The sequence below is a fragment of the Cnephaeus nilssonii genome, assembly GCF_951640355.1.
Source record: "Cnephaeus nilssonii genome assembly, chromosome: 11".
Classification (NCBI taxonomy): domain Eukaryota; kingdom Metazoa; phylum Chordata; class Mammalia; order Chiroptera; family Vespertilionidae; genus Cnephaeus; species Cnephaeus nilssonii.
Genome location: NC_137082.1, coordinates 21847946 through 21875407, shown reverse-complemented (window position 1 = coordinate 21875407; position 27462 = coordinate 21847946). Strand labels below are relative to the sequence as shown.

The 27462-nt window shown below is 37.6% G+C and overlaps 1 protein-coding gene across 3 annotated transcripts in view; it reads right to left on the bottom strand.

Moving 5' to 3' along the window:
• The window catches only part of ESF1 (ESF1 nucleolar pre-rRNA processing protein homolog), a 68253-nt gene that overhangs the window by 22049 nt on the left and 18742 nt on the right, over positions 1 to 27462 (bottom strand). For all 3 annotated transcript variants that reach the window (XM_079783744.1, XM_079783743.1, XM_079783745.1), the window contains exons 8-9: positions 26467 to 26614; positions 20001 to 20162 (exon numbers count right to left, since the gene is read on the bottom strand). In XM_079783744.1, the coding sequence (XP_079639870.1) occupies positions 20001 to 20162; positions 26467 to 26614 (310 nt within the window). The remainder of the gene's footprint in view (positions 1 to 20000; positions 20163 to 26466; positions 26615 to 27462) is intronic.

Below are 27462 nucleotides of genomic sequence, written 5' to 3'. Positions count from 1 at the left end.
TTTTCCACTTTAGAAGTTTCATCTGAGTATGCTTTTTCTTCCAACTAGACCAAAGGCAACTTAAGTCACCTTCTTTTGTATTCCATAATATTTAGGACAGTGCCAGACACAGACTAAGTACTTAAGCACTTAACTGATCTGTCTTGAAGGAAGGATTCTTATTTCAAGCCAAATGTTTGATCTTTGATGTTTGGAACATGTTCTCTCCAACAGAAAATGAATCAAAACTTTAACATCTAAATAAATGGCCTTTATCCCAAAGCAATTCATGTGGTTTTTAAAGGTCCTATAGCTCTAGAATAATTCATGAAATATTTATTCCCAGGAAATATTTTATATTTTTCTGGCATTTAGTTTGTTTACAACAATAAATAGCATCTTCAGTTAAATGATGTATTATTTTTTGCTGGGCTTTCACATAATACACCAAACTAGTAGAATGACAAATACATTGCCATGGATTAACAGCCCCACGATAACTTAAAAATGCTTTGTTCTCATTGTCATTATGAGGTCATTTAAATCTCTTGCCATAGATCACAGTTGTTTATGTTCTAAATTCTCAAAAATATGCCCATCCCAGAAGCCTCTTGGCATACACACAAGAACATTCTTCAGAGAGTTTTAGCTTCATCTGAGAGCAGCCACTATGTGAATGTAAAACAACTATGTTTTAAGTTTTGCACAGATTTGTTTTAAGAAATTTTTAATGTATACTCAAGGACTGCCAGATTAGTTAAAAATAGCATCAATAATCCTACAAATAAGGGGTAAAAAGACTCTTTCAAAGCCAACCATGAACACAGATGACTCAATTATGACAATAATAATTTAAGTGCAATCCATTCAGAATTATTTTGGTAATTTGCATACATAGAAAAATACTTTAGAATATCCTTTGAAAATAAACTAAAATAAGACTATACATTTCTCTTGACTCTACTCATTTGAAATATTCAAAAGGTCTTCAAGGGGCAGGACATGAATGACTTCCAAGTAGCATAATGGGTTTTGTTTATAAAAAACAAAATGCATGCTTTAAGATTTCTGATACAGGCTGAAACTGGCACTGTATATTTTACTAAGACTTAGGATCCAGAGAATATTTACGAACACTTACAGCTCAAACTTTATTTATGGTGGTATGTTTAAATCAGACAATATATATCAACACTCAGTTTTTCAAAAGTAGCTTTTGAAATGTAACTAACCACTACCACCCAAACTCCCAACTTGGATAGAATTCACTCTGGGTATAAGAGAAAACTACCAATCATGCCCTGAGGAACACTGGCATCAAAGGCACCCCTTCAAAATGGCCAGTTACCCCCAATGGTCAGGAGATGGAAAAGCATATTTACTTATATAATTAACAAAGGTCACAGGGATAATAGGTCCATGAGTAATGAGGATTTTTATCAGTGGCGGTTTTTTTCCCCTCCATGGTAATCCAGTGATTACGCATGCAGGGTTATCATTAAAGCATATTGAATAAGCTAAACTATATTCTTTTACTCTGTACCATTTTTCACAGTTGGAACTTTATATTTATTTGTGTGATTTTTAAGAATTATTATTATTAATGGCTGTCTCCCTTACTAGGTTGCAAGCTCCATGAGGGTAGAGGCCATAGCTCCTCCCCCCACCAAAGGTAACTAGTGTCTAGTGGAGGGCCTGGTATACTATATGTCTGTTGAATGAAAGTGAAAATGAAAGCATAAATTCGTCAAATTTGTTCCCAACCTCATGGACAGGGAGCAACAATGCATGAAATTAAAAAGTAAAGTAACAACTAGCCTTGGGAACAATAGTAAACAGCAAAAATTACTAATCAGGCAGAACCAACATATGTCCTTTGTATGCAGGTAATACTGTTATATATCTACTACATGGAAACAACACAGACAGCTATAATACAAATAATAAGATTAACAGGGTATCGGCACGCTAGTTTGAGAAATGGTTCTCATATAGCATTCAATTACGTATCCAGGGAAGATACTATATGCTGAATGAATAAATGTAAATGCTTTATGTTGTTGCCTAAAAGCTATTTCAATATGTAGGAACTGTTTTACATTTGTCTTTAATTTGACCTTATCATACTCGAACTTCTTCTAAATCTCCTTTTATTCTCCCTTAAAATGAAGCCTTCCATTTGCAAGTACAAGAAGGTCCTCAAATAATATTTCACTCAACATCATTTTGTTACAAGGTTCATGAGATGCCATACAGGACTTAACTCTTGTTTATATCAATTAGCCTATGAAAAAACTTACTTTCATTATACATTGTTTCACTTAAAGTCACCAAACCTATCAAAGACATTGAGTGAGAACTTAACTGTAATTCAAGTTGTCCCTGCTTCTTAGAATCAAATATTCTTAAAAAGCTGACTTTAAGTACAAGACATTTGGGCCCCATTAGGGAATCATTGTTTCCTGTATTTATCTGTAACTTTATTTGTATGTTTTCTTTGCCTTTCAAGTAGTTTGTTATCACATTGTACATAATATCAAGCTGTCCTAATACTAACAGAAGAAAATTCTGGCCAGGTCTGGTGAAGCCATTCTATTTAATTTATGGCAAACAGGACTGGAGAACTACTTGTTCTGTTATTTTTCACACATAACGTTTACAGGCAAGGTAGAAAATATATGAAAACTTTTAAATGAATGGCTAAGAAATAAGAAAAAAAGGGGAATTTTTAAGAGTCCAGCCACAACAAGAAAGCTCAGATAGAAATGTGAAACTAGCTCAGAGCAGGAAGTTTTCCCTGGGGACACACACTAAACTGCTATAGAAGAGTATAGATCTGGGTTTTAATGGGCTGCTAGCCCAGGAGACAGGAGACAATGTTGAGAGCCACATCATGGTGGAATGTCCCATCAGAGACCACGACCATGAAGCCAGGATCCTAAAGGGTGCCTTCAAGTGGGTGCTGCTCATCCTCTGACAACTGAGAGGGAATAATGCCTATTTGGGCTTCAGCTATGGGCAGAACAAGGAAAGTAAAAATACACCCCCCCCCCAAGAGAATTTATAAGTACAAGCCCACAAATCCAGGGGTTTGTGGCTGGAATTCTCACTATCTGTGTGGGCCAAAACACCCCAATCCAAAAATTTGGTTTCAATTGGTTTTGGAACTGCCCTTAGGCACCTGGCAAATACTCTCTAAAAGAGGCACTTTTGACCCAGGCCTTAAAGAATTCCCATAGGTAAAGATCCAAAAACAATGAGATCACAATCAAAATTCAATATGAACCAGAGTAAGCAGAAACAAAATAATATAAGTCAGACCTATAAAGAGTATAGATTCTGGAATTATTCAGATACAGAATATAAAATCAGCACATTAAAAAAACAAAAGAGGAAATTAAAAAATAAGATTATGAAAAGTATGAGACAGGCTTGGGGGGAAAAAACTTTCTGAAGTAAAAAACATAACTGAAATTACAGGCAATGACCAAGTTAACAGCAGACTATAATGAGGTAAAGAAAAAAAATTAATGAACTGAAAGACAGAACTGAAGAAATTACCCACTATGCTACATAAGTTGAAAGGTATGGAAAATACGAGTTATCACATAGAGAATGAGAAGGTACCACACATATAAAATAGGATTTCCAGAAGGAGAAAGTAGAGAAGATGAAGAAAAGGTAGTATTTTAAGAGAAAATGCTGAGACGTTTTCAAAACTGATGAAAGATACTCATCTTTAGTACTCAATTAATTCTAAGCAATATAAAAACATTAAGCAAAAAATGACCTAGATACATCATAGTGAAACTCAGAACAGTAAACTATTTTAACATGTAGGAACAAAAGGCAGCACTGAGGAGCAAGGCTAACCCCTTTCTGACAGGGTCCAAGAGTGAGCCCGTGGGCCCTGGGATTCATGTAATGTGTTCTTTAGTTACCTGGCTTCCTCACTTGTAACTCTGTCAACAGGAGTCAAGGGGAAGTCTCTAGCACTCACCATAAACTTGATCCTCCCCAGGAAGGCGTTAAGAAGGGAACTGGCTTGGCACATCCATGGCACCAGCAGATACCTTTCCCTCCCTAATCCTCAACATTAACAGCCTCACCATCAAAATCTGCCTGGAACCCACCAGGAATAATCTCTTTGTGCCTTTTATCCCTATTTATTTTGGTCACCACAAAAAGCCCCTAATCATCAAGTTCCCCCTAAATGTTCTAATCCTCTGAAGTTAACGGCATAGCCACTCTTTTGCCGCCATCTCCCTTCCCTCTTTAATTCTCTACTGCTAAATTCTCTGGAATTCACAATACATCATCAGTAAAAACCCAATTATATAATTCTGAACATTATGTTCTTGCTCTAAGTAAAACCCGGCTCTCTCCTGAGGATATACAGCTCTTTCAAATTTTGTTGTTGTTGCTAGTGGGAGTGGTGTTTATTTTTTTCACAGAGCCCTCATATAAACTGGCCCAGAGTGCAGATAGGGATGTGTGTGTATCATTAGTGCTCTTCATCCAGTTTTTTTTTTTTTAAATGTATTTTATTGATTTTTTACAGAGAGGAAGAGAGAGGGATAGAGTTAGAAACATCGATGAGAGAGAAACACCGATCAGCCGCCTCTTGCACACCCCCTACTGGGGATGTGCCTGCAACCAAGGTACATGCCCTTGACCGGAATCGAACCTGGGACCCTTGAGTCCGCAGGCCGACGCTCTATCCACTGAGCCAAACCGGTTTCGGCTTCATCCAGTTTTAAGAAGTGTGGTACTAATGGGGGAAGGGCATGCAACAAGAATAGGACCACAGTTCTTTAAAGATGATTCACCTTATTAAACTACAGATAAGAGGTTTTCTTACAGACCCTGGACCCACACCCGCTCCTGGAGTTTGCCTATGGAATGCTGACCATTCTCCAGTCCCAGGAACTGGAAGAGCTGGGTTTTAACATCACTGAAAATTAACTACAGTACCTTGTTATTGGATTTCAAGTCCTGGAAGGAGACACACGGAACATAGACCCTGCGGCCATTACCTTGCCCTCCCCTCACCCCACTTCCCCCTTGCATGTAAGCTTTTCTTCCTTCGACATATACTGTATAACCAGCTGGCTAGTAGGTGGATATTAGAGCAGAATCTACAGGATGACCTGATGTTCTCTCCATACTGCCAGCATTATTGGAATAAACATTCATATATGATTCAACCTGGTCTCTGCTTAATTTGGCTCAAGTAGTGATAGACGCTCGGACCCCTTTTGTGCTCAGGGACAGACAAGCAGACTAAAGAGAGGCAAGCAACAGATCCATGCAGTTTTGAAACTTTGGTACATGACAGAGTTGACATGCCAGATTATTGGGGGAAAGGATATTCAATAAATGGAACAGAATATAAAATTTTTTCCATGTAGAAGAAGATGAAATTGGATCCCTTATATAATATTTAAAAAAATCAACTCCTGATGGATCAAGGATTTAAATGTCCAAAACCTTACACCATTCTACCTTTAATAGGAAACAAAGGTGAACATTGGTCTCATCAATGATTTCTTAGAGGAAACACAGAAAGTATTAACTATTTAAAAAAAGATTATTTGATAATATTAAAATCAAGAACATTTTTCATTAGACAACACGTCCAAGAAACTGTGTGTGTGTGTGTGTGTGTGTGTGTGTGTGTAGTTACATATAGAAGAGACATGCTAGCCTATAAAAGACAAAGGAGTTGTATCAAAGATAAATAAAGAATTCCTAAAAATCAGTAGAAAAAGAACAAATAATGTAACAGAAAAATGGCCAAAAGATAGATATCTGAGTATTTTACTAAGGAGGAAACATTATGGCCAATATATATATGAAGAGATGTTTTAACTCATCCTATCTAATAAAGAGGGAATATGCTAATTGACTGCCACACCCTCAAAGATGGTGGCGCCCACAGCCACAAGATGGCAGCGCCCAGTCCCCTCATCCCTGCCAGGGTGGCAGACACGAGGCATGGCCAAGCCCGCCCCCCAGGCGGGTCTGGCAGCTCCGCACGCCTGCCTCCGGAGTCCCCCAGCTGCCCAGCTGATGCCCGAGGCGCAGGAAAGCCTCCTATTTCAGCTGCCCAGCTGCCTAGGGCCAGCCCAAGGCGCAGGCAAGCCTCGGATGGCAGCTGCCCAGCCGCCCAGGGCCACCCGAGCCTTGGGTAAACAGGGTCGGCCGAGGGTTGCACTGCCGGCAGTGGCAGCAGCAGAGGTGTGATTGGGGCATCGCCTTCCTCTGATCGCCGGGTCGCCTCCCGCCCCTGAGGGCTCCCGGACTGTGAGAGGGGGCAGGCCAGGCTGAGGGACTTCCTACCCCCTCTAGTGCATGAGTTTTCATGCACTGGGCCTCTAGTTAGTGATAACAGAAATGCAAATCAAGTGCTGCTTGTGGGAATGTAAACTGATACCATCATACTGGAGAAGAATTTAGTTTTCATCTTGTAAAACTGAACATTCACATACCCTATGACCCAGCAATTACACTCCTTGATAAATACCCAGAAATACTGAAACACATATCAGAAGATGTACAGAAATGTTCATAGCAGCATAAATCACCATAGTAAACACTAAAGAACATCCCAGATGTGTATCCAACAATATGCATATACAAACTGTGGTATACAGCAGTCAAATAATTGAGCTACAGATACAAAAAATACAGAGAAATCTCAGCAATAAGATGTTGAGTGAAAAAAATCAGTCCCAAAAATCAGTCTAATATAATATAATCCATCTATTTAAAGTATACAATTCAATGGTTTTTAGTACATTTAGATGTGTAAACATCACCAAAGTCTATTTTTAGAACATTTTCTTTTTTTTTTTTTAAAAACATTTTTATTGATTTCAGAGAGGAAGGGAGAGAGAGATAGAAACATCAACGATGAGAGAGAATCACTGATCGGCCACCCTCTGCATAACCCCTACTGGGGATCAAGCCCGCAACCCAGGCACATGCCCTTGACCGGAATCGAAATTGGGACCCTTCTGTCCGCAGGCTGACACTCTATCCACTGAGCAAATTGGCTAGGGCCATTTTTAGAACATTTTCATCTTTTCATAAAAGAAACCTTATTTCTCTCCCCAACAGGATAGTTCAAAATATACCTCCTCCCCTACAACTACCAACCTATTTCCCGTCTCTATAGATTTCCCTGTTCTGGATATTTTATATAAAAAATGTGGTCTTAGTGACTGGCTTCTTAAACTTAGCACAATATTTTCAAGGTTCATCCACTTTGTAGCATATATCAGTACTTTATTCCTTTTTTATGAAACTATACTTTTTAGAAATACTATAAATGAGATGAAAATATATACAATAGGCACAGCTGGTATGGCTCAGTGGTTAAGGATTGAACCATGAACCAGGAGGTCATGGTGTGATTCCTGGTCAGAGCACATGCCCAGGTTGTGGGCTTGATCCCAGATACAGGGGGTGCAGGAGGCAGTCAATCAATGATTCTCATCATTGGCATTTCTATCCCTCTCTCCCTCTCCCTTCCTCTCTCTGATATCAATAAAAAATAGATTTTTAAAACTAGAAATTCAATATAAGACTATGTTATCCACAATGGCAAAACATCAGAAAGAGCCTAAAATATAATATTAGGGAGTGATTCATAACTTATAAATTAGAAACACAATGGAATGTGATGTAGGCATCCTACCTAATAATAGACAAATATGCAAATTGACCGCACCTTCGCTACGCCCAAGCCATGCCCACCAGCCAAGCCATGCCCACCAACCAATCAGGACAAGTATGCAAATATCCCAACCAAGATGGCGGCTAATTTGCATATCAAGACAGTGTAGAAAGAAGCCAAGAGCTGCAGAAGGGAGCAAAGCTGCGGAGAAGCAAGCAAGCCGGAGGGAGGAGAAGGGAGGAGCGGAGGCGGGGCCGGGAGAGAAGGAAGGAGAGCAGGCAGGCTGGCGGAGAAGGCGGGGCGGAAGAGAAGGGAGGAGAGCAGGCAATGCGGGATAGAGTGCAGCAGGAAACCCTATTGCAGGATTTTTCCTGCAACGGGAACGCTAGTCCTATATAATAAAAGGCTAATATGCAAATAGACTAAATGGCGGAGCAACTGAACAACCGGTTGCTATGACGTGAGCTGACCACCAGGGTGTGTGTGTGGAACATGGTGGATGTTGGCTGTGGTGGGATGGTGGAGGTGAGTGGGGGTGCCAGACCAAGGCGGGGCACCATTTGCTGTCATCGGGCAAACCTCTGGTGATTACTGAAAATTCTTTGCTCCCGTGTGCCGCAGTCCTGCCTGGTCCGATGACGGCACTGGCCCCACTTGCACCTGCTGCTGGTGCTGGCCCAATCACTCCACACTGTCAGCAGGTGCGAGCGGGAATGGGGCTGCCGGCAGACAGAGGACTGGGGGCCACAGTGGGAGGGGCTGGACGGGGGGGTGCGGAGGATGGGCCAAGACCCGCCCCTGTGCCCACCGCAGCTTCGCAGCACACAGTTCCTTTCAAGGTGCACGAATTCGTGCACTGGGCCCCTAGTTTGATTATAAAGATTATTTAGAAACATGTAAAAATAAATATGAGAAATGAAACCAAAAATGGAGAATGAAAAATGGGGATATAATATAATCAACTGTGTACCTGTAGAAGAGAATGTGTAAAAAAGAGTGTTTTATATAGCTAAAACATAAAAGCAACCTATCAATGGCTGGGTTGATAAGCAAAATATGGCATATAAACAATGGAATATTATTCAGCCTGAAAAAGGAAATTCTGACATGCTATAACATGGATGAACCTTGAGGACATTTTGCTAACTGAAATAAGCCAGTCACCAAAAGACAATGTATGATTCCACTTACATGAGGTACAAAATTATAGAGACAGAAAGAAGAATGGTGGTTGCAATGGGCTGGGGGAATGGAAAATGCAGAGTTATTATTTAATGGATGCAGAGATTCAGTTTTGCAAAGATGAAAAGAATTCTAGAGATGGATGGATGGTGGTGATGGTTGTCCAACAATATGAATATACTGAATACTGTACACTAAAAATGGTTAAGATGGTAAATTTTAGGTGTATGTTAATGCAATGAAAAAATTTAGGGAAAAATGAATGTGTTAAGGTAGTAAATTTGAGATTATAAGACTTTCCAGTTTGGGAAAATAAACAACAGCAATAATGAAACTGTTGAAAGTTAAGTAGGCTGAGTGAATTCTGTCACAATAACATATGGAACAAGTGTGAGAAAAATGACAGTTTGCTAGTCAGGCAGTTAGTATATAGAATAATGACACGGAACAACCTCAAATAGAATAGGCAAAATTTCTGCTTTAAAGACAAAAGAATTCACAACTTCAAACAAATCAGCATAGCTGTGGGCTGTGGGAAACAATACATGAAACAATCTCTCTTCTTGAACTGACTTCAGGCAGATTGTAAATCTAAGGCAAAGTCAAAAAAGCACTACTGTCTGGAAATAGTGGCAACAGATGCAAACAATACAACTGATGTGATACATGTGCAGAGAAGGCAGGACAGGACAATGTGAACAGAATCATCCTAGATGCTTCAACCGGGAATCTCTTATGATTTACATATTTAATTTGGATCCTAAAACAGCAGACCAATTAACCTGAAACTTCATAAGTATGGAAGTGTTAAGACTTTTTGAAACTACTACTAATATAAAGATATCCTATTTTTTCTTTAGATCTTTAAAAAAAAGCCTTCTTGGAAAAACTTGTTTTAAATGAAATCTTAGTATTAATGAGAGAATATAATCTTTAAAATAACCCAGGAAATTCTGAGAAATTTACTGGCACTGAGAAAACGTGCTAGCAGCGTCTTTAGATAACCCTAGCTGCTTCCAGTATTTTAGTACACATTCCACAAGTGATTAAAAAAAATTTTTTTTTTGCATAGTAAATTTCAACTTGTTACATTACAAAGTCCTTATAGTTAACATGTTTACAGATGATTTAAGGAAAGAGTGCAAACCTAAGTTTTAAAATTCTAGCTACCAAATTAGCTGTATATAAGTTATGATAGGGCATTGTAAACTGGTTTCCTCCCCATCACCAAATTGCAAATCCTTCTAGATTATTTCAAGTTCAGGTTTTCCATTTAATGCTTTTCTCTACATTCAACTCAAAATTTTAAACATCTGGTTATTTTAAAAGTTCTAACCAAAAAAACATTTTTGTGAATATATTTCAAATAATGGACACATTGGCAATAAATGGAAATAGAGATATAGCCAAAAGTAAATAGTGAACAGGTTTTGAGATGTTTGACATTAAAATGTTTAAAACTGGGCTGCCTAGAAAAATGAATGCATGACTGAGTCAAAAATATTTTATTTCTGAATACAATGGCCACAGATAATGTCATTGATGTCTGTGTTTAAGCTTCTTGATGAGACACTGGACAGAGAAATGGAGAAGGAATAAAGGAGGGGAAAAAGATGGACAAAGGATAAGAGCAGACACCAGAATAAAAATAGAATTACAACTGTAAAGAGTGGAGGAAAGCGTAAGTAAGTAGAGCAAGGAAGAGCTGCACCCCCACTTCCTGCCTCAACAAGTGGGAGCCAAGAAAGCACTCCTCTTGCAGAGTGAGACAAGAAACCTCGCTTCCAGGCCTCCTTTGAATGAGTAAGTATCCACAGCACTGGGTGTTGCTGACAAGATCTCTCCAAAGACCATCAGTACCAATTTCATTATACCCTTTATCCATATTTAAATGTGTCACCAGAAAAAGTCTACAACTTCCAAATCATTTCCCTTCTCCTAAAAAATACTGAACATTTCCCACCCTTCCTCAACAATGAAACTTTTCTACACATTAATCAGTCATAAGCAGTCATCAGTAGCCATTAACAAAATCCTCTATATCCATTTGCCTGCTAATCTGAGTCTCACTGAAACCTGGTTCTCCTCTGGGGACACTGCTTCTCCTGTACCCCTTTAAGGTGGTGAATTTTTCCCTCCCATAGTCTGTCCTTCTTGCTACTCATTGCCAACTCCAGTTCACTTGCTTGCCCTCCTCCCCAAAGTCTGCAACTTTGAACATCATGTAGAAAACTATACTACCGTCTATCCCTCTTTATTGCAGATATCATTTACTGAAGTGCTAAGCTTTGGCTCATTGCTTGCTCTCTCCAATACTAACCCTGTCGTAATTCTTGGTGATTTCAATACCCACACAGATGACCTTTCCAACACTCTGGGCCTCACAGTTCACTGACTTATTTTATTTTATACTCACCTCATCCTCAGAAACTCACTCTTGGAATCATAACTAGAACATGTCATTACCAAAAATTGCAAACTCACTATAATCTTAATTTGTATCCTACTCTTCAACTACTATCTCCAATCTTTCTATTTTATTCTCTCTCTTACTCCAAGGCTAACAATTCTAGGGATTTACAATCCATCAATCCTCTCACTTTCCCCCCATCCCTCGCCCTCAGCATAACCTCATTTCCCTCCTAACCCAACACAGATACGATGGTCCATCATTACAATAGCTCCCTTGTCCTCAACTCCCTTGTCCCTCTCTTGCTTGGTCATTCTTGGTTGACAAAACTTCTAGTCTGGTTTAATCCAACTCTCTCCTTACTCCATGCTTGTACTACCCCAGTAATGTGGCTAAAAAAAGATAATTATGTTGATTCATCTTACTTTACATGACCATGAATTTCAAGTGCACCCTTATTGCTCTTCAGCAATACTATTAAATTCCCTCTTTGCCACTCTCTTAGACAATTATCTCACCTACTTTTTTCAAACCTTTTCCTCCTCCTTTATCCCTACTCTCAGCTGATGACCTTACTTGCTATTTCACTAAGAAAATACAAGTAAGAGTACCACAAGCTCCCACCATCATTTCTACCAATTGCCCTCTGTGACCACATTATCTGACTTCTCTCCTGTTACAATGGATGAAATGTCCATGCACATCTAACTGAAGGCCAATTCCTCCACCTGTGCAAAAATATTTCAACTCTTTTTGCCTACTTCAGAATGCAGTTCTCTGCATCATTTCCCGCCCTGTCTCTGGTGGATCATTCCCAGAGCATACAGCATGCCATTATTTTTCCCATATTAAAGAAAAATGCTCTCTTGATCTCACTTTCCCCTCCAGCTTCCTTCCTATTCCTCTGTGATCCATTATAGAAAAACTCAACATCTGTCAATCTATGAGTCTATAATAACTTAAAAAGAGTGGGAAGAAAGCTCCATTAGCTAGAGGAAGCTCTACCAGCACTAGTTAGAAATGCTAGCTAATAAATGCAGAAGGAATGATAGAAGTAGAAAATCAGCATTTTGCAACAAACAATATAATAGAGTCAAGCAGGAGATCACCAATGAAGGCTAACCAGGTAAAATGTTGGGAAACAGAATATTCACACACGCCACATTTTACTATCATTACAAAGGGAAAAAAATGTGCCTTTACAATGGAAAAATCAGTCGAACACTACCTTAATGGAGTGAACAGAGTTAACAGCACAAATAATGGGATAATGGACTTTAAATGCCGCCTGATATGATGCAATGGGAAGTATATAACATCATTTGTGGAGAATTCTTGCCAAAAAGTTTCTACATGAATTGTGAGGTAACAATTAGAGAAATCCAGATTGTTGGGTATTCTGTAAGCCAACTACTGTAGATATTTTAGAAGTGAGTGATCCTGCATCAGGAAACAATTATAAAAAATACTGTTGGAATGAGTGAGAAATCTGACTTATCAATATTAAATTATGTTAGTGTGGTAAGGGCATAGTGCTCATGTAGAAGAATGTTTTTGTTTTTGGAAGTTACACACTGAAGTTTTTTTAGGGGTGAAGTGTCATGATACCTACAGTTTTCTAATAGTCAAATATCTTAGAAAAAGGACTTACCTGTACTTGCTGTCTCCAATTTCACTGCTCATTCTCTCTTGATCCCATACCAATCTTATCCTCCCCATTCCAACCAAACTATTCAATATCACTGATGATTTCTATGTATTGCTAAATCAAATGGTCATTCTTAGCTTGTATATTATTGACCCATTTCTCATTGAAATGCTGTCTTCACTTGGCTGACTTGATACCCTGCAACCCTAAACTCCCTCGTGCATTTCTGGTAGTTTCTTCCCAGCTACCTTTTAATGGTCCTTGCTCACTTCCTCAACCTCTAAATGCTGGAATGCTCCAGGGATCTGGTTTTGAACCTTTTTTTTTTTTCCTTCCTATAACCATTCCCTTGGTGTTCTTCACTTTCAGAGATCTATATAATAAAGATTCCCAAATTTATATCTCCAGCCCTGACCTCTCTGGCTCTGATCTCTTCCCTGAACTCTAAACTGTATATCAGCCTCCTCGGTATGTCTATTTCCACATCTAATAGGTATCTTAAACTTAACATGTGACCAAAAGAAAACTTTTGAGGTTCCCTTGCAAATCCACAATCTTCATTATCTCAGGATTGCGATAGCCTCTTGACTGATCTCCCCAACTTTGTCCTTGCCTCCTACTTTGATTTATTCTCAAGATAGCAGCCAGAGTGATACTGTTAAGAATAAGTATATCTATATGAGATGATGGATGCTCACTAAACTTACTGCAGTAATCACACCATACTATATTAAGTAGAACCATTATGCTGTACAACTTAAATTCATACAGTGATGTATATAAATTACATCTCAATAAAACTGGAAAAAAAAAAAAAGCCCAGGCCAGGTGGAGCTTCATTCCATACATCAAAGGGTTGTGGGTTTGATTCCAAGCCAGGGCACATACCTAGGTTGGAGGTTTGATCCTGACTGGGGCACATACAGGAGACAACCAAACAATGTTTCTCTCTCCTATCGATGTTCTATCTCTCTCCCTTCCTCTTTCTCTAAAAATCAATTTAAAAACAGATACATATCATCGAGGATTAAAGAAAAAAAAACCAATATATTCTCAAGTGAGGATTTAAAAAAAGTCAGATCTTATCACTTGCCAGCTGAGACACCCCAACAGCTTTGCATCCCACTCACAGAACAAATATGAACCCTTAAAATGGCCTACAAGGTCTTCATGATCTGGCCCCATGTTAGCTCTATGACCTCATTGATTGTTCTCACCTTCACTCACTCCAGTCATACTGTTTCTCTTTGCTATTCTTCAAACATGATAAGCAAGCTACAGTTTCAAGGACACTCACTTGCTATTTCCTCTGCTCACACACTTTCCTCTGCAGGGCTCACTCCCTGACCTCTACTTCCTTTACTCTTTGCTCAAGTATTTTTCTTATGAGAGACTCATGTCTTCTTCTACACCAGAATATAGGATTTATGAGGTCAAGGATTTGTATGTTCTATTTACATGTTATCTAGAATAGTTCCTGGCATACAGTAGGTGCTCAATAAATATTTAAAGTTGGGGTACTGAAGAATGTTGAATAGAAGAAAGACCAGCTATCCTTTTCACCAGTGTGTATTAAATAAGAAAAAAAGAGAATTTTTATCGTTTCTAAACTCTTTTAAGATTATAAACAAAGAAATATTATTTGTTCATATTGTGGATACCGCTTTCACTATCTATAACAAAAAATTATTACATAGATTAATTGAACTATTAATATAGGGGAGGTTATTCAGTATGTAAGATAAAACTGATTAAGCTTAATTTATATGTATACTAGAGGCCTGGTGAACGAAAATCATCAGTGGGGGGGGGGTGGTAGAGGGGGTCCCTCAGTCCGGGAGCCCTTGGGGGATGTCGAACTGACGGCTTAGGCCTGCTCCCTGTCAATTGGTCATCCTTAGCGCTGCCGCAGAGGTGGGAGAGGCTCCTGCCACCACTGCTGCGCTCGCCAGCCATGAGCCTGGCTTCTGGCTGAGCAGCAGTCCCCTTGTGGGAGTGCAATGACCACCAGGGGGCAGCTGGGGGACAGCTCCTTCATTGAGCGTCTGCCCCCTGGTGGTCAGTGCACATTATAGCGATCGGTCTTTCGGCCATTCAGTTGATTTGCATATTAGCCTTTTATTATATAGAATTACAAATTCCCTAATGAGGCACATCACTGATAAAGGCCATTATGCTAATTGCATGCATCACCTTCTCTACTCATCAAAGTGAGTCAGGAAGGATACCTTTTTAACAATACATTGAGATGTAACGTATTTCACATTAAAATAATGAATTACACTTTCTTTAAAAATCTTATAATTCAATATTATTACTTATTTACAATCCCAATTAATAAGGTTGTATTATCACATTTTCATAACTAGACTATCAATAGAAAGAGTACTGTACTTCATTCTGGTTGTTACACCCATATACCTGTTATCTGCCTCCCTGAATATTTACCCTTAAGGAATGAAACTTCTGATGTTACTATACTTGTATAGCCTAATGTAAAAAGATAGGCTATACAACTATAAGGCCCTCAAATCATTTGGTCAGGCCCTGCCAAGGCACTAGAGGTGAGTTAAATGTTTGAGCAAATATAGCAGGCTAATTTTTTAGTTGATAATTGTGTATGGCCCACAAATGATGTTATAATAATATCCAAAAGGCCCTTGGCAGAAAAAAGGTTCCCCACCCCTGGTTAAACTAAAATTCCTCTTAAAAACCAAACCAACAAACCATATTCCAGCAAGTGTTAGTGATTAAGAGTACTTATTTTTCTGAAGAGTTTAATATTTTGGAAATTCAAACTTCAGAAAAACCAATAAATGATACAGTATAATCTCACACTGACATCGTGTGACTTACTGAAGTGTAACATCACAAAAAAGTCGTTGAGGTTCAGGGTAATTATGGTATTACTGGGAACATGTATTAAGACATAATTCCAACAAAATATACATATGATGTGAATAATACTCTGTAGCTTATAAGGTACCTTTATAAATACTCAAATTAAGAAAGGTATTAGTCCCACTTTCCAAATAAGTAAACTGAGGTCCTGCAAGATTAGCTCATTTATCTCAACAAATAAATCTAATATGTAACAGACACTTTACATTTACAAACACAGATGCATGTAAGTACATGCCAAAGACTCACAGGTAACAATAATACCCTATATGGGGCCTTCAAAAATACTACAGTTAGCTCAGGCCGGTGTGGCTCAATTGGTTGGAGCATGATATTGTACACCAAAAGGTTGGGGTTCAATTCCTGGTCAGGGCACATACCTGTGTTGCAGGTTCAATTTCTGGCATGGGAGGCAAGAGATGGATGTTTCTCACATCGACTTCTCCCTCCCTCCGTCCGTCCGTCCGTCCGTCCGTCCCTCCCTCCCTCCCTCCCTCTCCTACCACCTTTCCCCCCTCCCTCCCTCCCTCCTTTCCCCCCTCATTTTCCCTATATCTAAAATCAATGAGCATGTCCTTGGGCCCAAGGATTAAAAAAAACCACAAGTATTCCAGTTAAAGACTTAAAAATGCAGTGTACAGCAGAACATCAATTTTCCTCTATTCACCTAACAGTAAAAAATATATACACAATGTTGATGACAATTCCATGGAATTGGCACTTTTACTCATTGTTGAAGGCTTTATAAACTGTTACAATCCAATTCCATTTCTGGGAAGGTATCCTATGAAAATACTTCAAAATACGGAAAAAGCTATAGATTATAACATCTTAGATGCTTGGCATCTGAGATTTAAAATTTGAGTTTTGACACTGGTAGTTTTAACAGCTTGTGAGAGAACCACAGGTTGATCCACAGCATATGCAAAGTTGCTATGTGAGCGAGGAAGTCACATAACTAACTAGTAAGTGAGCCTGACTGCCAGCATTAGCTTCTCTTTGTGGTCTCTACTAGTTCTCCAAGCAGAGGCATTTTTAAAACGGGGGAGAAAAAGAAAAGCGTCTTTGTTAAAAAATTGTTTTTAAAAGTAAAAATCCCTAAAATAGTAAGCCAATTATTTGGCTGGTAATGAAAGCGAAGAGATCTAAGAAAGTACTGATATTTGTGGGTTTGGAATCGGTAACGGCCTTAGGTCACATTTCTTTTCAATGCCATAGTTCTACTGTAGTGAAAGGTTAGAAATATGATTAAATATTCAACAATAGAGAAATGATCAATTAAACCATAACCTATCTAATCACTCAGTGGCTGAATCAGGGTAATGGAATTATAATTTTTTTGCAATTCAAAACATTTTATATGACATTAAATAGAAGGGGGAACAGCTCTTAATTCATATCATGAGGTCAGCATTATCCTGATATCAAAAACTAACAACTCTATAAGAAATGAAAACTGCAGGCAAATATTCCTCATTAACACAGGTGCAAAATCTTTTAACAAAAGATTACTAAACTGAGTCTAGAAATATATACATCATGACCAAGGGAGGTTATCCCAAGAAAACTATTGCTTAAATTTTCCAGTTACAGACCTAAGTGTAAATATCACTTTTTGGTATTTGCACTACATAACCGTGTTAATAAAGACAAAGGTTAGATCTGGTCCATTCAATTTAACTCTGACATATTGCTATAAAACTTCTCAATCAAGTTAATTTTAAATCTTTCTCAGTCAACCGAATACCTCAATTAAAAATCTGTTCATTTAAAATATCTTCATTAAGTTCAAAGATTAGAATTAAGCTATAATTACAACATATTTTACTTGAAAGATAGAATTCAACATTTCTTAGAATAATCAAGTCAAGACCGTCAAGTAAAAAATTTCTTCACAAACATCCCAAGCAGTATGGTTGTATTGCCTATTGTGAGACTTATTGACAAAGTGTGCTCAACCCCTTAGAGCAGGCTTTGCGCTCTTTTGCTGGACAATTCTAAAAATATAGAGAATTCCTCTTTATATTACTTTGAAATCTACTTTCCTTCAACTTTTATCCACTGGCAAAAGCAATGACTTCTGAGATAATAAGAGAGATTAAATCTCCATTTACATATTCATCCCTCAATCACTTGAAAATAACTATTAAGTCACTTTTTAGGCTTTTCTTATTCAGGCTAACTTAACTGAATTCTCTTAACCATTGTTCATATAATAATACTACCAAACTTTATTTTTTCTTACCATCACTTCCTTCAAAAGCCAAACATGGAAAACAAATGGGTTACAACACAGCACCACTTTCCTACAGGACTATGCAGGAGACACATCCATCCTAATATTTTTGCTACAACTGTCACTCAATTCTCAAACATTAAAACATATGCTAAGTTTTTTCCCAAATGAAAAGAACCCATGCACTCTCAATGCAAAAATATACTAGCTAGAAGAAACTGAAAAAAAACTGAATATAGAATATTTAATTTTAAGAAATAGTGTTATTAGTATTCTCCCATTCTAGAGGCTGAAAGAGCTGAATCCTTGTCTAAAATTATACCTAACTTTAAAAGATACACATTTGGCTCCTTTAACTTTCAACAATACGTTGTGTTACTGACTAAACTACTGCTCTTCTATTTTTTTCCCTCTACCCTGTGTTCTAACAGTAGTTAGAATGTGTGGTAGTGTTCAAAGGGTCAGTGAGTCATGGCCTTCTGAAAATTAATGGGAGTCTGGATGGAGACAAGGGAGGGACACTTTCTAACTAATTAAAATTACCTTAGGTTTTCATTTAATAAAGAGAGCATCTCATTTTGCAAAAACAAAGTTTAATTCAAAATGTTTTTAAAGCACATTATGAGAAACCTGGGCCATTAACAATTTTAAATAAAACTAGTCATTCTCTGAAATGTGAATAATTATTTCTTAATTTATAATTAGGATTTTGAAATATACTTTTAACATATAGGATTGGGTAAGAGATGCAAATATCTGCCCACAACCTCAATCAGACTTTAGCTTTTGGGGTCTGGCCTGAGAAATTGGAACAGAAGTAGAAAAATAAGAACCAAAGAGCTTCCGCTTGAGAGAAATGTCGTCCTCAAGGGACTCTGAGCTCAAGCCTGAATGTTTCCAATGCTTCCTTCTATCTTAAGTCCCTGAGGGACTGGGGGTGGGTCCGGTAAGGAGGGGCAACAGTAAATCCTCCTCCACTGGGGAGAGTTATACTTGTTGGGGGAAAAAAAGATACACATGTATGTAAAAAGCAGTAATCTGCAAAATCAACATTGTTTGCAAAGGTACTTGCTGATTTACCCAGGATTGTTGAAAACCTGCATACACTGGAAAACAATCCTCATTTATCCTAGCTTTTATCTTTGTTTAGCTCTGACATGGTTTTAATTAGTACCGTACTACTCTAAAAAAAGTTGAACGGTTCAAGGCAATTATAAAAATCACTTACTGTACCATACTTTTTTGACTATTCACAGCAAAACTGAGATGGAAAACTAAGTATTTCATATTTTGTAATAGTGAAACCTAAACTAATTAACTGAGGTCTAGTGGAGTTATGGGTGAAGAGTCCACTTATGAATTTTGAAAAAGGTTTATTTTGAAAAAAGTTTAATAACTTTATTTATTAAAAATATTTTTTATTGATTTCAGAGGGGAAGGGAGAGGAAGAGAGAGAAACATCAATGATGAGAATCATTGATAGGCTGCCTCCCGCATGCCCCCTACTGGGGATTGAGCCCACAACTCAGTCATGTGCCCTTGACCAGAATCGAACCCGGGACCCTTCAGTCCACAGGAAGACACTCTATCTACTGAGCCAAACCAGCTAGGGCAAAGTTTAATGACTTTAGAACACATGGTACCTGGATTCAAGTTTCTATATCCTGAGACTATTGGAATCAAACCTAGGAAGGTTTACTTTAATAAATAAACAGGAATAATTTGTAGTTAGTAAAATCAAAATAAGCTGGCAAGAGTCAAAACACTAGTCCCTAAGTAATTAAGAATTAAATGATGTATGCAAATGCCATGTTAACTTCCTCCCCAAAACATTCCTAAAAAATAAGATTTTTAAAGTTTATGCTTCCAAAGAGGAGTTAATCTTTTTCTCCGTCACATCTAAAATGCTTTCAACATCCTAAAATGAAGAAAAACAAGCCAACATTTAGTATCTAATTCTTACCTGGAACCCACTTAATTTCCATTTCCATATCATTTTCTTTTCTTTTCTTTTCTTTTTCTTGAATAACTTGCAAGAGTTGCCTATATTTAGCAATTTGTTCTTCATCATCTTTCTGATGTTTTTTTGTTTTCCCATCTTCTTCTACGTTGACTTCATCATCACCTAACAAAAATAATTTCATTTAATATCTATATATATAAAAGCCTAAGCAACCGTTATGACCGGACAACTGGATGACCAGCCAGTAGCTATGATGGGCACTGACCCCCAGGGGGCAGAACCTCAATGCAGGAGCGGCCCCCCGGTGCTCAGTGCGCTCCCACAGCCAACCTCCCATGGCCGGCCAACCCTCATGGGCCCTCCCCGCGGCCGGCCCTGATTGGGACTGGGTGAGATGGCCCCCAATGGCCCAGATCACTGGCCAGGCCAAGGGACCCCACCTGTGCACGAATTCGTGCACCGGGCCTCTAGTACAGAAATAATTCACATCTAACTCCAATGTTTAAATCTCAGTCAATTCAGCACCCTCAGGTAAAATGCTATCAGACATACTGTATTAATAGAATATCAAAACTAGACAAACTTTTTTTTTTCTTTATTGATCCAGAGAGAGGAAAGGAGAGGAAGAGAGACAGAAACATCAATAATGAAAGAGAACCATTGATCAGCTGCCTCCTGCAAGCCCCCTACTGGGGATTGAGCCCATAACCCGGGGGAATGTGCCCTGAGGGAATCGAACCATGACCTCCTGGTACATGGGTTGATGCTCAAGCACTGAGCTATACCAGCCATGACAGACTTAATCTTCTTAATATTAAATGAATTGAATTAAAAACTTATGTCTTATTTATAATAAAAATCAGTTGCAATATAAGTTAGCACTGTCATAGCACTTGGGAATATCACTTTTTATTAAAATTCATATCTAAAAATAATTCTGTAGTCATGTAACATCCTCAAATTTATGTTCCCTATAAGCAAAACAGCAGGGATGGCATTTTATCTTTCTTTTATGTTCTCCACCATCCACCAAAATGTTATCATCAATAAAAGAAGGCTAAATATTTTTGGGATACATTTGATACATGGACTTAGCTGTGCAGGCTGAAGAGACAGATAAAGTTGCTTATAATCCAAAACAAAGAATAATGAGTCCTTTCGATTTGATGGTGAGCAAGTATGAGGATTCTCAGGATCTCATTAATACATTAACAAAAATGAATGTTAGAAGTTTACTCAATTTCCCTATGTGGAAAAAACATTCACATTTCCATTTCCCGATTTTATAAAAATAATTAGAATACAAAGGAACAGTATAAAACTCATGGGCAACAAACACCAAAGAAAACCAATACGTGAAAAGTTTGTTTGCTCTACATTTCCACTGTAATTCTCCAAGGCAAAACCATAAATTAAGAACCTGGGTTTTAATGCAAAACATATAGACTTACTGAATGGACTAAATGTCCCAGTAAAGAAAAATTTAGAAGTAGCAAAAAGAAGACCATCTTTTCTATGAGCTATGACTAAATGGTAACTAAAAAGGCCTGACATTACTAAGCACTTAGCTGTGAAACATCAATGTTAACATACTGTCCTTACATCTTTAAAAAGGTGATATGGAAAAAAGATTGGTAAAGTAAATGTTTTTACAGTTTTTTTCTCTAAATGAATAAAAAATAGTCCAGGACATTCTTTCCATCCTATCACACTTTTACATTTTCACTCAAACAGCTGAAATTCATTTTTTTCCTGTTTGTGCTTTGTGCCACAATAATAATGTTGGATTGAATTCTGTCATGTATCCCGTAATTCAATGGATAAAACATCAGGAACACATTAACAAAATGGCAATGTATTTCTTTCTATTAAAAGCTTACTTCTGAAAACATAATTAGAAGCAAGCTCCTTCCAGGTTGAAATTTTAGTGGTAAGTCTCTGATGGCCTACTTTAAATTGATTTTTTCCAGTACTAAAATTTACTTTCTGAAGCTCTAGAATGTAGGATAATTTATGTAGGTCTGTTTTTCCCCAATTCAAGGACAATACTTTGTAAAAGCCTTAATACTATATAATGAGTGAACAAATTAATGTAACAGTAAGAAGCCCTCCTATGATCTCTTACAAACAACACCAGGAATATCTAATAAGTTTAAGGCATTCAAATATACTATTGTATCTAACAGAGGTACTAAATTACAGATTCAAGTAAGCTTGCAATCAATTCAAATACTGAAGAAAAATGCATGCTTTAAATAACTTGATGAGTAGTATATTTCACACAAAAAGCCATTAATCCTTAAAGTTTTAGAAGTAAAAAATATGACATGAAGCACTATATGTATATTATTGCAATCTTTCCAACAATGAGCCAGGTACTATTATGACTCTCATCTTATAGCTATGGAAAAAAAGGCAGAGGCTAAGAAAACATATAATAGTTTCACTATGTTGTAAAGACACTACTTGAAACCAGCAGAGCCCAATCCTATATAATAAAAGCTAATATACTAAGTGTCCAACCGTTTGTTCGACCAGTTGCTATGACATGCACTGACCACCAGGGGACAGACGCTCCGACCGGTAGGTTAGCTTGCTGCTGGGGTACGGCTGATTGGGACTGAGCGAGACGGGCTGGACACGCCCTGGAGCCCTCCCGCAACCCCTCCCCGGCCCCAATCGTACACCAGTGGGGTCCCTCAGCCTGGCCTGCCCCCTCTTGCAATCTGGGACCTCTTGGGGGATGTTGGAGAGCCAGTTTTGGTCTGATCCCACAGGCCAGGCTGAGGGACCCCACCAGTGCACGAATCCATGCACCGGGCCTCTAGTATCTAAATAAGAATATACTGACAAATTAATGTTTCTTTTCCTACAATACTAGCTGTCCTAATAATAAGGTCATTTAAAAAATCTACTTTAGTTCTCTCAAACCAATCAAAGAAAGCTATTTGAAAAACTTGCACCCAATCTTCACAAGTGTACACGGAATGTCCTCTTTATTTCTTTATCTCAGAGCTGCTAGTGAAAAAAAAACAAACCTATCCAGAATTTTCAGTAAAGTGCTAAATGACCACTTAGGCATACAAATAAAAAGAAAATGTAAATACATTAGTATATCTGGGGGCAGAAAAGACAAAGGAGATTTGAAAAAGGACTTGGCTGTTCTGTGTACACTAGAAATAAAATGGATACTGAATTGTTTGGAATGCCAAAGAAATTAGCATTTAAAAAATGTGAAGGCTTTTGTGACCAACATAACTCATTGTGAATCATATATCTTTTCAATGACTATTAAATACCCAAGCAATTATGCGATTTTATTAATATGAAATATCTGAACAAAGAAACTAGAATAATTAAATATGACTTTCCATTTCATGTATGGAACACAGTGCAAAAGTAGAACTTTATGAAACACTTAGCAAAATGAAGCAATATCTGCAGTAGGCTAAAAGTATGGTGATAGCCCAATCATAGGATCTTTCTTAGGAAAGTTAATGTTTAAAGGACCTATAATAATCCTAAAAAACACTTTAGGATTTAATTAAATTCACATTTAGGTTATAAAAACAATAGATATGTAAAGGAAAGCCAAAAGGATAGCTATGAAAAAGTTAAGCTACAAGTAAAATAATACTTATTCCTGCTATTTTAGAACATTTATATCTTTGTTTCACATTTGTAGTTCCTCAGCACCAAATCTCTTACTCATAATTTTGCATGATTGGGAATTCTTCTATTAGATAAGAAGAATGAAGATGTGAAGAGATTGGGGAGATAGTGTCAACCAAAAACTGATTAGAAATGACAATCAAGCAACCAAATTTCTAAACAGAGCCTGATCCAGTATAGGGAAAAAGGATGTTTTGAATCTATTTTTAAAAAATGAGTTACTTTAGGCAAATAGCATATACAATTTTAAAATATACCCTTAATCATTTCAATCATCAAAAAATTTTAAAAATAAAGATATAGATAATCAGAATTTCTGCTTCCATTAATGGAGAGCTAGGTACTTCAGCCCAGCCCTTTCACTGAGTATCCAGTTGGATTAAATACTTTAAAAATCTTCTTAAAAACTTCAAAGAGGTTTTAAAAAAATTAGACCTATTTTAACCTGAGAGCATTTACTGATCCACAAAAGAAACAGCTGTGGGACTAAACTACAGTTTGGGCAGCCTGGCAGTGCCATGAGGACAAAAGTTAATGACCATAAAGGAGGGGATTTCAATTAGGACCCCTGAATTAAGCAGGGCCCTTGCTATGAGAAATGTATTCTCATAGCAAGGGCCAAACAGAAATAAACCAGCCCTCATGAAGGCTTGCATCACCCACAAAATCCAAGGAACCTCAAGCCTTAAAATGCAGTGATGTGGCCCCAGAATGACCAGAGTAAATGAAGGTTCTCTTTGATGAGGTACTCTCACCTAAAATATCAAATCAGCTCACAAAGTTAACCAGGCACATAGATAAACAGAATTATCTTGTAAACAGAAATCAACCCCCAAAGATTTGAAATACTGAAGTTAACAGACAAAGACTATAAAACATGCTTACTCTGTTTACAGGAATAAAAGTGTTAAAAGTATCTGCAGTGAGAAGAAAACTATAAAAAGATATTGTTGATTTGGAAAATAGCTAAATAGGACCTTTACAACTAAAGAATACTATAACCAAAATTAAGAATTCAATGCATAGATCTATCAGCATTTTCAACATTGTTGAAAAGAAAATTAGTGAACTGGAAGACAGGTCTGAAGAAAATACCCAGAATCCAACACAGAGAGACAATAGATAAAAATATAGGAGAGTAGCCCAGCTGGAGTGGTTGAGCACTGACCTATGAACCAGGGAGTCATGGTTCGATTCCCGGTCAGGGCACATTTGCCCAGGTTGTGGGCTCAGTCCCCGTGGGAGTGGGGGGAGCGTATAAGAGGCAGTCAATTGATGATTCTCTCTCATCATTGATGTTTCTATCTTTCCCTCTCCCTTCATCTCTGAAATCAATAAAAATATATTTAAAAATATATATATATATTAGAATAGAAACATGGAAGTTACAGTGAAAAGATCTACCAAATATTTAACTGGAATCCAAGAGGGAGAGGGAAGAAAAAATATCTCAATAGATAATGGCTAAGAATATTCCAAAACTGATGAAAGATACCACGCCAAAATTCAAGAAATGCCAACAAACTCCACACACAATAAATAAAACCTACTCTTAGTTTACAGTAAAACTGTAGGACAAAAGAAAGACATTAAAAGCAGTTCAAGAAAAAAATCCAGACAACCTTCAAAAGACTGAAAAAGCTAAGCTGATAGCTGACTTCTCAAAAACAATAATGAAGCCAGAATGCAGTTGCAAAGGGCTGTCCATTTAGAATGTTTTACCAGGGAAAATGCCTTCACTGGTAAAAATACAAGTGAAGGCAAAATAAAGACACTCTTAGACTAAAACTCAAGAGAGTTTGATACCAGATGATACTATTGGAAATTACCAAGGATTTACTTAAGGCAGAAGAAAAATGATCCCAGACAGAAGTATAAGATTTAGAAAAGAATAGAGGGAAAAAAGTGGAGGAAATATGGGTAAATTTAAACAAAGGTAGTATAAAATAGTAATATTAATGTCTATGGGAATGAAAAAACAAAACAAAACAGAATTATAATACACAGGATACCATAAAAGTTGCTTTAAGATTTATTGTATAATATAGGGCAGTAAAAATATTAATTACCAGTAAACTTTTCTAAGTTAGGGATGTAAGTCATGATTTCTAGGACAATCGCTAAATAAACAAAAACAGAGTCTACTTTCTAAATCAGTTGAGGAATAAAATGTAAAAAATATTCAATCAATCCAAAAGAAGCTCTTATTTTAAAAAAAACGGGGTAGTAAAGTATTTTACTAATTTATTAAGAGATTGCATAACTATATGAACCATGACAAGTCTACCAACCAAGCTTTTTTGGTTAGGTCAAAAAAATTTTTAAATCTTTATTGTTGAAAGTATTACATATATCCTCCTTCCCCCCTCCACTGACCTCCTATAGACCAACCCCCCCCCCCCCCACACACACACACACACAGGCCTTCACTACCCTATTGTCCATGTCCATGGGTTATGCATATATGCATCCAAGTTCTTTGGTTGATCTCTTCCCACCCATGCATCCTCCCCAACCTTCCCTCTGAGGTTCCACAGTCTGTTCCATGCTTCTATGTCTATGGATCTATTTTGTTCAAGTTTTAAAGGAAATGTTTAAGGTTAAAGCATTTGCAACCAAGAAAATACTTTTTAATAAAAATTCCGATTACTAAACTTTTTGTTGCCGACAGTTTAAGAGTTAGTTTGGTATTCCCTTTTAAGCTACTGCCAAAGATATATTTCCATTCACAAGTCTAGATTAGGCATATAAATGCTTACAAATGTAGAACACCAGAAGATTAACAAGTAAGTACCTTGTAGTCCATCTTCTATGTCCTCTTCATCTTCACTAGAGGAAGCTAAATAGGCTTGAAAATCCATGTCCAAAAGCTCTTCCTTTTTAAACTTCCTGTTGAGTGTTGTAATTCTTTCATGATCAGTTTCATCCCAAGTGATTTCCACCTTTCACCAATGAAAAAGAAAAACAAGTAAATATGAAATGTCAGCCACCCAAACTTGTTAAAGACTATTTATCATTACCCTGGCCAGGTAGCTCAATTGGTTAGAACATTGTCCCAATATGCCAAGATTGCAGGGTTCAAACCCTGGTCAGGGCACATACAAGAAGCAACCAATGAGTGCAAAAATAGGTAGAACAAGAAATTGATGTTTCTCTCTCTAATCAATAACAATAAAACAGAGAGAATATTTATCATTAACTTATTACAGGTAGTAAGTTCATTACAGGAACTGGTGGCTCCTGTCCTCTATGCAGCTCCCATTCCCAGATGGGGTCGTAATGGTTTTATCTTCATAACAGGATGGGTTCTACATCATTGTTTTCTTTCCTCAGACTAATATCCCCAGATCAGGACAACAAAATGGGCACCAATTAACCAAGGAATCTGATCCTTAAAATAGCTGGCACTGCCTTGGTTCTAACTGGTCACAAGATTCAGAATTATCCCTATTCTGATAATTAAGATTGAGCTGATGACCACAAAACTACTGCTGGAACTGGGACAGATATAGATAATACAGCCAGACCCTAGGAACTCCAGACTGGCTGACTGTACAGGCTTGCTCTGGTCACATTTTAGTCTTAAAATAACATGACTCTACATTTTATGTGATTGAATCTTTTAGTCTTCACTTATTCATAATGGTGGGGTTATACTAATCAAGGCCATGCAGTGCTCATCACAGCATGCATGACGTGCACCTGACAGATACAGAAGCCCCTCTCTCTGCTACCAGCCTGTTCTTAGAAGAGCATGGTGGTTTGTCACAAGAAACGCAATGAGAAGCCT